Raw genomic sequence first — 11233 nt, forward strand, 5'->3', positions numbered from 1 at the left:
TGCCTCCAAGGAACAGCCTCCAAGGAGCTTGCTCTGACACCAGCCTTAACAGAAATGCAAGCGGGCAGGCCAACATGGTTAGAACACTGGACACACACTTTATTCTTCCTGTGAAGGACTTGGTATGAACACACCCCAGTAGCACAGCAGGAATGTTTGCAGTGCCCCATCCCTCCCCAACAAGTGAGGTGTGCACTCTGAAGGTGAGTTGTGTTGTAGTTTCTTTCCTATTTGCACAATAGAATTTGGAACTCGCTGGCAAGCCTTCTAAGAGTGGAAAAGATCACTGCTTTGTTTCTGAACCTGGGTCTCTCATTAGGCTGGTCTGCAGCTGCTTTGTAATGCTGCCTCAGCTTCCTGGGTCCTGAGGTTAGAGGCATGTTAGCAATTTGGGCAGAAGACTGATTTTGAAATTTTGTAACAAAATATTTGATCAGAAACCCTACTAGCACCCATTTAGAGTTGAAAGACATGGAAAAATGTTCAGTTTCAGTATTGCGATGCAGCCAATTTGTCATCCCAGCGACTGATAGTGAAGACTTTAAAGCGGCCCTCACCATGGGGGCAGGGCATTTTCCCCTATCAAAGACAAGCAGTGTGAATCACTATGGATTATAGTTGCTCTATAGATCCAAACAGCCACAGAGAGCACTACCTAAATGCCTAGGGAGAGACTTTTGTGACTGGTTTTATCCAATGGCCCGGGGCAATATGTCTTCTGTCCTCCAGTCATGGATGGGTCTGAGGCAGGGGCCAGGCTTCAGAGCTTCTAGGCCTCTGCAACTATCAGGTCTCTGGTAACTTGAAAAGCAGCAATGAGGGAGCTCAGCTGTATCTTCTCACTGGTGCCAACAGAAAGTCTGTACCTGGGGATAACAATCCCAAGTTGAGTATAAAGCACACCCTAGGCTCTGCCTATGAGGGTGAGAGTGTGGGAGCTGCTGTAGCCTGTAGAGAGGCACTGGAGCTGAAAGATCCACCCTGGTTAGCACTCTGGTCTGTGTCCTCCAACTTTCTTCTCCCCAACACTCACTCACTCAGCCACTTGGTTGAAGCTGCCATGGACAAATTAGAAACCCAACACTAGCAGGTTCTGAGTTGCACTCGGCACTCCATCTCCTCCACAACAGGGCAGGACTGCTATAAGGAACTCTGCAGATTCTCCTCTGGCTGTGGCATTGCAGCAGAGGGCTGGAGGTTCATGGCAGGACAGTAAAGCAGGACACCAAGAGCTCATCTTGTCACTTTTAAATGCCTAGCCACTGAAAGCAAAATCACTCCCAACACAGTGATAGGAAATGACCTACTTTATCTACATGAGCTAGTGACAGCCTATTGGAGCTTGTGATACTAGTATTTGGTTGGAGCCTAGTGTGCTGACCACTTAAATGACAGCTGCCAGCATCACTGGGGAGTAATGACAGTATATAATGAGCTGGGCAAAGTGAAATGAGTGAGTCTGTTTGTTATTCTCCACTGGGCTCCTGTATGTCACATTGCCTTAATAAGCAGAGGAGCTGGCCATCTCCAGATGACCTGCATGCCCAGTGTGAGGAGAGCTAAAGCCTCAGCTCAGGCAGGGGACCGCTCTGTGCTCGCCATCTTCTGCACTACTGTCCTGTGCTCTGGACGCAGCACATAGCCTTCTCCACAGTACACTTGGCACTACCCCAAACCACACTGCCCCATGTGTGAATGGCACACAAGCTGAAACTAAAAAGCTGACAACAGGAGAGGGGACAACCAAAGAACTGAAACTGGAAAAACACTCACTCAATGTCTGCCATTTTGGTCAATAAATGTATCCGAACTGAAGATGGAAAGTCAACTAAGAGAAAGACAGAAAGAGATGAGTGAGATCACCTTGCCCACACGGGACTTCTGACAACCCCTAGTATCCCTCAGACCCACTGCATGCAGGTCACCAATGAGCTAAGCATGGTGTAGGCCCCACTGCTTTTTATCACACATGTGCTGGGTGCAGCTCAGGAAGTGTTCCATCTCCTATGCTACCAAAAAGACCCCACAAACATACACATGGCCCCGTCCCCAGTGGTCATAGAACATGAATAAATCAACATTGTCCATAATGGGTGATAGCTAAATACGAACCAGAAAGCTCGTTACCCCGTTTTGAGGTCAAACTTAAGCAAAAGATTCCACACAGGCTCACAGTACTGGGGACCTGAGAGGCTCTCCATTTGGAGGTGTCTGCTGGGAGGAAAGTTTCCAAAGGCTGGCATTCCCTCCCCGCACTGTGAACCATCTGAGTCATTCGGGGTGATTCCCAGGTTCTGCCCATGCTCAGACTGATTCCTGAAATAAGGCAGGAAACAGAAACTTTTTTTTTTTTTTCGAGACAGGGTTTCTCTGTGTAGCCCTGGCTGTCCTGGAACTCATTCTGTAGACTCCAGGCTGGCCTCAAACTCAGAAATCCACCTGCCTCTGCCTCCCTAGTGCTGGAATCAAAGGCTTGCACCACCACTGCCTGGCCAGAAACAGGAACTTAAAGGCAGCTTCCTGGAGACTACCTGGTTTACAGGTATACACTTTTCCCCTTTGTGGGATGTATCTTAGAATGTGACTTAGAGGCTAAAGAGCAGTTCATTGGTCTGATGCATGCTTAGGAAGCGTCAGTCCTAGATGCAGACCCCAGAAATAATGTCTGTGGAGATAGCCCAGTGGTAGACCACGTGCCTCATATGTACAAAGGCCCTGGATTCAAATCTGTGGTGTGGGAAGCTTATAACAAGAATGAAAAATAGAGCGGGGCAGTGGTGGTACATGCCTTTAACCCCAGCACTTGGGAGGCAGAGGCAGGTGGATTTCTGAGTTCAAGGACAGCCAGTGCTATACAGAGAAACCCTCTCTCAAAAACCAACAACAACAACAAAAGAATGAAAAATATAGTACTTTGCCTTGAAAAAAGAGCCTCTACTACTGGTTCATTTCCACTTACCCTAGCAGTTCCAGATAATAAAAAATGTTTTGGACAAAGCCATTCAGAGCTGCTCAAGATTAAGGGTCAGTTACTCTTATCCTCTTTCTGCTCAGGAGCAAAGGCCTCACACTTTCTATAGCCATCCCACAGCTGCGCCTCCTCTCCAGTTACCTCTGTGCACAAACAAGTGAACCTCGGTCAGGATGTCATGCAGCGCCAAGCCCTTCAGAGTCTTCAGCTCCATGATATCTAGGGAGGAGCAGCTAAGGTGAGGGAACTAGTCCAGAACATGCTGTGGGGAGGCTTCCACACCAGCCCCTGGTGGTGACCTGGAAGTTGGGCCCTTCATCCCAGTAAAGCTGCAGCAGGCCCAATTCTAACTCTACCCATGTTATCTTCAGTAAAGCTTTTCTAAAAAGTATAGCCCTTGTCTCAGAGAGCAGAGCAAACAGCTCCTCAAAGGATCACAGCCACCTGTAACTTTTCATCACTGCAGAACAAGGCAATGAGTCCACTTTAACGACTATGAATGGAGAAGCTACATAGAGCCTCACTCACTTAGGCTAGAGCCACTGAAGAGAAGGGCACTCTGCCTGGGGATACCTGTTCCCCACAAGTTGAAACCTGTCACCTGGGAGGTCTAGGTGTTAGCTGCAGCCTAGGCTTCTGGCCACCCTGAGGCCTGAACCGAGCAGCAATCGCCAGAAAGGATACTTTTGTAGGCAGTGGTGAAGTCTTGATTCAGCATCCAGTCCAGAATGTTGGCAATGTCCGTCTTGAGTGGGTGTCCGGTGCAGGTGTAGACAGTCTCCTCTGTCACCTTCCCAAAGGCCATATTGGTACTCTGCAGGAAGAGGGCCCAGGAGCTGTCAGCAGCTGCCCTGTCGCAGTGACATGGCACAGGTCAAGGACAGTGGGAATCTTGAACTCTTCACAGTGGAAAGGGCTGCCTTCCACTGCGAATGCTACTGCATGCTGTGGAGGTGCAGCACCCTCCCACAGCTTAGAGCAGCATCAAGCCTTCCCATTGGAACACACAGGCAAGGAGCTGGTGCACGGCAAGGTGAATCTTACTAGGTTCATGAATGTGTGGATTAGCTAGCTGGCTTTCTTGTAAAACTATTTTGAAGCAATGGTTTGAAGTGCCTGCAGTGTGATCATACCTGCAGAATGTTCAAAGCCCTTCGCATGTCTCCACTGGACAGAGTGACAAGGGCCTTCATTCCATCTTCACTTATATCCACACTAAAAGGAAACAGGCAAAAGAGTTAACTAAAGTCCTCTCCGCAAACAGCACAAGCTTCATCAACCATGTGAACCCTCAATGATGAAGCTCAAAAGGAAAACATCAAAAAATGGGGAGGTGACAGCACTGAACATCTAAGCTACTTGTGCTTGGGAACATGTGTCACATGAGTGGCCAGGCCCCAGCCAGAGTTTGACTATGGACCAAGGCTTTAAGGAAATGGCTGCCGAGACATTTCGGGGAAGAGGATATAGCTTGGCATCTGATCACCCAGAATGGATGTCTCAGAGCCTTCCCTTCTAGCCAGCTGGCAGCATCTACAAAAAGGGACTCAGCAACAGTCAGTTCCCATGACAAAAGAGAGGGGACAGCCTGCAGGAATATAGGTGGAGGTCAAAAACAATCAAAAGGGCTCAAGGGGCAGAACATCCAGGGACCGCTGGAAATGACAGCAGCCAGCAAGCCCCAAGATTTTCCCTCGGACTCAGCATTCCACCCAACCTCCCTGCCACTCAATCCCCAAACCCTCCCTCTTCCTTCTTGTAAAGCAAACTCACTTCTCTTCTTGTACTACATGTTCCAGTCGAGGAACCATGAGCTCGGGTGTCAGAGGTCCAAATCGGAACCTCGTGCACCGTGACTGCAAGGCAGGGATGATCTTGGACAGGTAGTTACAGATGAGGCAAAACCTGGTGTTTTCCGTGAACTTCTCGATCACTGGGAGAGAAACCAAACACTTCACATAAGAGGACCCAGGGAAGGCTTAACGATACTAAGTGAGAACGCTGCCTGTAGGGGTACAGGGTATTTGGGGCAGGAACAGGTTCAGCTCAGCCACCATGCTGTGTAGATCTCACTCTATATGAAGCCCACGCTGGGCTCAAACTTCAGGTGATCTACCTGCTTCCATTTCTGGGGTAGTTGGATTACTGGCATGAGTCACCACACCCAGCTTGCAAAGCTAGTAGACGTAGCATTAGAGTGCACAATGCATCTTTTTATCATCTGCCACAACTCTAGCACTTTGCCATCTCCTCCTCCTCAAGATTGGCCCCAGTCTATCCAAGACCTCCCCATCCCTTTGCACATGATGCTGTCTGATATTGTTGAGACCCGCCTTGTCTGGGCAAGGAGGAGGCTGTATGCACACTTCCCTGCAACCCAAGCCTGAAAGTCTAGGAGGATTTAGGGAGCAACAGCTAGCACTGAGAAATGCACAGGACACCAGTGTTCCCACACAGATCTGTCTACACTAATAGTCACTCGGCAGAACAAACACGGAACAGAGCCAGCCCTAGATAAGATGACAGAGGCTCTCCATTCTGAGGGTGCTATAGAGCAGCCTTGTCTGCATCATTGGGACTAAGAGGTGCCTCCTGATGGGAAGGTAACCTCATACCCAGAACTTCTGGCCTTCGGTACACTCCTTGGCCAACTCGTCAGATGGGAGAGCAAACCTCACCTCGTCTCAAGGCATTCTGGGCATCTTGAGTCATGGCATCAGCTTCATCCAGGATCACAAGCTTAAACCCTTTCCTAGGAGAACAAAGGCATGTAGAAGTTTTCTCGGCTTCCATCTTTCTCAGCATCCACACCTACCTGTCAAGCTTTCATCCCTTAGAAGTGACAGGTAATTTCCTACAGTTGTTAAGTCTTCCTTACTCACAGTATCCCATTGTTAACTGCTCGCTTGTGGGGTGGGACTAGAACCCAGGGATGTAAGTAGGCCAAGCACAAGCATTCCCAGGGCTACACACACACACCCAAGCCTATTTATTCCTGTGTGTGTAAATGCCATATCACATCACAAATATAGAGGTCACAGGATGCTCTGAGGGAATCCATGCTCCCCTTCCTAGTAATTGAACTCTGGTCATCAGGCTTGGTGGCAAGTGCTTTAGCCCACTGAACTACCTCATGGCTCTTTTTCCCTGCCTAATTGACCTCCATGTCATTCATCCTTCCTGATCTCTTATCCCTGTTTAAGTTCAGACCAGCTTATCCAGTATTGGATGTGACTCCCAGCTGAGCCCAAGGCTCATGGAGTTTTCTATCCCAGCATCCCCACCTCTCAAACGCTGGACTCATCCCTGCTTCTGACCAAGTTTTCCCTTCTTCCCTTTACATCAGCCAGTCAAGGGGGGACCAAACAGTGAGGCTGTGTCCCAACCATGCACTAAGACCTGTAGGGAGAGCAATTCTACAAATAATTCTTACTTGAAGATTGTCCTTGTGCTGGCAAAGCTGAGGATTGGCCCCCGAACAATATCAATCCCTCGGTCGTCAGAAGCATTCAGCTACACGAGGAAGAGAGGATGCCGTGACAATCATACCCTGTGCCAGCTGCCAGCTCATGGCTGAAAAGTGTCAGCCAGCCATTCAGGTCTAATGACAGCTAAGATACAATCATCAAAAATTACACCATCATATAACATCCTAAAAGGATCATCCACATAAATGTAGGAAATAAACACAGGGCCTGGTGACCCCTGAACCAGGACCTCACCATGAGCACTTGATGCTAGCCTCAGTTCTTACTGCCTAGAGGCTGCTGTGCTTTGAATAAGCTGAAGAACTCTGGACAGCAAGGGGCTGAGCCTCAGATCTGCTGCCTAAGTCAAATGCTTTTCTTTTGACTGAGGGTCTTCTGTTTTCAAGTTGGCCTTGAACTCGTATACCCTAAGATGACCGTGAACTTCTGACCCTCCTGCCTCCACCTCTTGCGTGCTGGGATTATGGGTGTACAACTGTTTATTATGCTAAGGACCAAATCCAGGACCTTGTGCATTGTAGGCGAGCACTCTACCAAATAAGCCACATCCCCAGTCCCTCAAATGCTTTTCTTTCAAATAGGTTTTTGTAACCTAAGGGTATTAAGGTTGCCAGCCAAGGTCCCAACAATCTACAGACAGCATGGCTCGGTGCAGTAATCTGAGAAGATCCAGGTGAAGAAACATTTTTAAAACTGTTTGTAGAGCAGTGGTTTTCAACCTGTAGGTCTTGACCCCTGGGGGTGTCGAATGACCCTTTCACAGGTTGCCTAAGACCATCAAAAAACAGATAATTGTACTATAATTCATAACAGTAGCAAAATTACAGTTATGAAGTAGCAATGAACATAATTTTATAGTTGGGGGTCACCACATCATAATAAACTGTATTAAACGGTCAAAGCATTTGGAAGGTTGAGAACTACTGGCCTAACTAGAGGGCTATGCAGTATTCATTATCACCCCTAAATATTAAAGGGTTCAACAAGAGCTGTGGGCAGGTAGAGCAGGCTGTGTGGGGAAGGTGCAACCTCTAAGTTGGGCCCCCCCAGGAAGTAGAGGCTGCCAGGTGTTAATGCCCTAGCAAGTCCAAGCAGTATCCCCATTTTGACATGACCCCCCCACTGATCCCACACACAAGATCCCACTGGCCAAACCCAACCAGGACCCAGAAGGTCAGGGAATAAAAGAAGGACCAAGGTAAGTGTCCGGAGGTCTGAGCTGTTGTAGAGTGAGTGTCTCCCTCACCTCCAAGACCATGGAGCCAAATTCTTTATCTTTGTACAGTTGCTTGGCACAGGCCAGGATGGTGGATGTCTTTCCTGTCCCTGGAGGGCCATAGAGAAGTAGGTGTGGCAGCCGGTCTTCACTGATGAACTTCTGAACTGAGGGACGGGAGGGGGCAACATGTGTCAGTCTCTGGGCCCTGCACACTCACCTTAGGACCTGGTTATGCTAGATTCAGATATGCTTCAGTTCTTCAGTGTCACAGTAGACAGGGAAGTTGTGAAATCACACCACGGCTTGTCTGTCTGTCTTCCACACTAGCTGTCTCAGGAGGGTCTATTAAGTTGAGAGCAGTGGTTCTCAACCCTTTTAGGAGCTACACATCACACACATATCCTGCTAATCAGACCTTTACAAAACAGTTTGTAACAGTAGCAAAATTCCATTAAGTAGCAATGAAATAATTTTATGGTTGGGGGTCACCACAACATGAGGAACTGTATTAAAAGGGCCACATCTTTAAGAAGGTTGAGAACCACTGGCTTAGAGGCACAGCCTCATTGGAGGAATCAGGTTACCAAATGCATGCCTTTGAGGGTCATACTCCCCCTCCCCCCCCCCAGCTCTCAACTTCCTGTTCATTTTGGAGCAGAGTGCTCCCACAGCCATGAAGTTGTGCTCACCAAGGGCCTAGAGTCAACAGAGCCAAGCACCATGGACCAAAACCTCTGAACCCATAAGGCAAAATCAACCATCCCTTTTCCATATTGTCTTCTTGGGGGATGGAGGAATTGGAAAGGGTCCTCAGTTAAGCCAGCTGCTCTTGCAGAGGACCTGGGTTTGGTTCCTAGCACCTACACAGCAGCTCACAATTGCCTACAACTCCAGTTCCAGAGGATCCAGGGCCCTCTTCTGGCCTCTAGAGGAACCAGGCACACAAGGTGCACACACTTACATGTTTAAACAAAGCACCTAAACAATAAAAACATCTTTAAAAATGTATCTTCTTAGACAGTTTGGTACACCGTGGAGAAGGAAACACACAGCCCGTTCTATAAAGCTCAGTGCATCCTCTAAGGGTCGCCCAGCAGAGACAACATCATCACGAAACAGACCCAACCCTGCACAAGGGCAACAGCAACAGACAGGTACTCACTGGTACTCAGAATGTCCCTGTGAGAAATGAGATCCGCCAGGGTCTGTGGCCGGTACTTCTCAACCCTGAAAGAGGATTCACCATAAGTTACGGTTATACACAGCCGTGTTCTGTTACATGCAAAGAAGCCTCTGCACAGCCTAAGCAGCAGAGGAAGAGAAACTCTTCACGTGTGAGTAGACACTGGCTCTCAAAACCAGGAGCTGTTCTGCCCCCCAAGGGGCACCTGTCTGGCCGGTTAGCTGTAATAACTGCAAAGGGTGTTAGTGGCATCTGTTGAGTAGGAGTCAGAAGGTTGCTAACATCCTCCAGCAGGCAGGACAGCTCCCTGTTGCCCCTCACCAGCAGTGGGCCCCCAGGTCAACAGCCCTGAGACTACACAAACTGAACTCATACTCAAAATAGCCACAAGCAAGTGAATGGGCAATACACTTATGATTTGGCTTTCAAGAGGGAACTGAATGCTGAACCACTCTACAGCGCAGAAAAACCTTCAGTTCGAGAAGGCAGACTCAAAAAGACCACACAGTCTGTGACAGCACTCCTGAGAATTTAACGTGTAGCCCAAGATTAGTCTCCCTCCTCAGGATAGACCAGGAAAAGTGAAAAGAAAGCACAGCTAGGCTTGCTTCGTTTAAATCACCACCAAGCTGCTGTCGGGCCGTTCAGAATGCAAACTCTGGGGCCCTGGGTTCGATCTCGGGGACCCATGTCAGTAGAAGGAAAGAACTGGGTCTTGCAAGTTGTCCTCTGACCTCCACAAGGGTGCGCTGCTACGGTCCCCTCCCGTGCAAATAAGTGCTGAATTCGGACACGAGTTCGAATCCAAGTCTACCCACTCCTCCGGTCTCTGAACCTTTCTAAAGGAACTCAGGGTCGATTTGATAAGGTCATCAGAGCGCAGTGGATTCTCGAGCACCCGAGGATGCCTAAGCTAAGCTCAAGAGACTGTTCGGTGTGGAAGCGGAGGTGCGGCTGTGGCGCCAAGGCCCGGTATCCCGCCGGGAAAGGGAGGGGGATCTGCAAAGCTCCTAAGGAAGAAGAGCGGTAAGCAAGATGCGGGGCCGCTCCTACCAGGGCAGGTTCCGGGCCCGGCCCGCCGCGGGCTGCTGCTGCGAAGGCGCCGCCGACATTACGGACAGACGCTCCGGGGCCGACCACGGACCCAAAGCACTCGGAGTCCGCGCGCAAACCAACCCTCGCGAGGCTTCGCCTCCGGCTTCCGGCTTCCGTGTCCGGGTCCGCCTCCTCCCCGTTGCTAAGGTGCTGGTTGCTAGGTAACCCGAGGGGCCGGCATGCTGTCGACTTAGGGCTTTGAGCCGGCTGTCTCAGCCTAGCACAAGGTCCTGGGAGACCGCGAGCTGCAGCCAGTGCCACCGCGGGCCTCACCAGGGCCCGGCCCTGCCAGCGCAGGGCAAGTCGCAAGGAGCAGCAAGTTTCAGAGTCAGAAACACTTCCGTGGCTGAGGTGTGGTCAGTGCACCCTCAGTTCCATAACCAGCAACACACGCACACAGACACACTTTCAGACACATACACACAGGTATACACACAGTTACATATACAAATATACAACTACATACATCCCCATTCACACACATATAAACATACATATGCTTGCACTCACACATACAGATATACATGCACACATACATACATGCATACATATATACTCACATTCACATACATGTATATCACACATATACACACATAACAGAACACAATCATATACACATAAATACAGTTACGTATATACACATACATACATACATACATATAACAGTCATATAAATACACACTCATACACATATATAAATACATACAGACCTCTGTGTTTTATACACACATACACACAAACACGTTTTCTCCTACAGTGAGAGGATTACAAATCAATTTTATTTATTTATTTATTTATTTATTTATTTCAGACAGGGTTTCTCTCTGTAGCTTTGGCTATCCTAGAACTCACTCTGTAGATCAGGCTAGCCTCAAACCCAGAGATCCACCTGCCTCTACTTCCCAAGTGCAGGTATTAAAGTTGAGCCACTATTACCTGGTGACCAATTTCTTTTCATCTTTTTTGTTGTTGTTGCTGTTGTTTTGTTTTTGTTTTTCGAGACAGGGTTTCTCTGTGTAGCCCTGGCTGTCCTGGAACTCACTTTGTAGACCAGGCTGGCCTCGAACTCAGAAATCCACCTGCCTCTGCCTCCCAAGTGCTGGGATTAAAGGCGTGCGCCACCACCGCCCGGCTCTCTTTTCATCTTTTTATCTTTAAATTTTACTTTGAGCCAGGTATGCCTTTAACTTTGGTACTTGGGAGGCAGAGGCAGGTGGATCTGTGAGTTCAAGGTCTCTAGAGTGGGTTCTAGGACAGCTAGAGCTACATGGTGAGAC

At 48.8% G+C, this 11233-nt stretch overlaps 1 protein-coding gene across 1 annotated transcript; it reads right to left on the reverse strand.

The window, feature by feature from the left end:
- Positions 1 to 75: 75 nt before the first annotated feature.
- On the reverse strand, positions 76 to 10052 carry Rfc5 (replication factor C subunit 5). Its single transcript, XM_031337629.1, has 11 exons — positions 9915 to 10052; positions 8841 to 8905; positions 7706 to 7842; positions 6405 to 6484; positions 5650 to 5723; positions 4745 to 4904; positions 4105 to 4186; positions 3656 to 3785; positions 3113 to 3190; positions 1774 to 1828; positions 76 to 866 (listed from the first exon to the last, which is right to left on the reverse strand). The coding sequence occupies exons 1-11, from the start codon at positions 9971 to 9973 to the stop codon at positions 770 to 772; spliced, it is 1017 nt and encodes a 338-aa protein (XP_031193489.1). The 5' UTR covers positions 9974 to 10052; the 3' UTR covers positions 76 to 769.
- Between the last annotated feature and the right edge of the window lie 1181 nt (positions 10053 to 11233).

The sequence above is a fragment of the Mastomys coucha genome, unplaced genomic scaffold (assembly GCF_008632895.1).
Source record: "Mastomys coucha isolate ucsf_1 unplaced genomic scaffold, UCSF_Mcou_1 pScaffold22, whole genome shotgun sequence".
NCBI classification, from domain to species: Eukaryota; Metazoa; Chordata; class Mammalia; order Rodentia; family Muridae; genus Mastomys; species Mastomys coucha.

Excerpts from the sequence above, each read along its gene's own strand:
- Rfc5 (XM_031337629.1), bottom strand. The coding sequence starts at position 9,973 with ATGTCGGCGGCGCCTTCGCAGCAGCAGCCCGCGGCGGGCCGGGCCCGG. Across the intron at positions 6,485-7,705 it reads TTGGCTCCATGGTCTTGGAG|CTGAATGCTTCTGACGACCG; the intron begins GTGAGGGAGACA and ends TTCCTCGTGTAG. Across the intron at positions 3,786-4,104 it reads GGGCTTTGAACATTCTGCAG|AGTACCAATATGGCCTTTGG; the intron begins GTATGATCACAC and ends CTCTTCCTGCAG.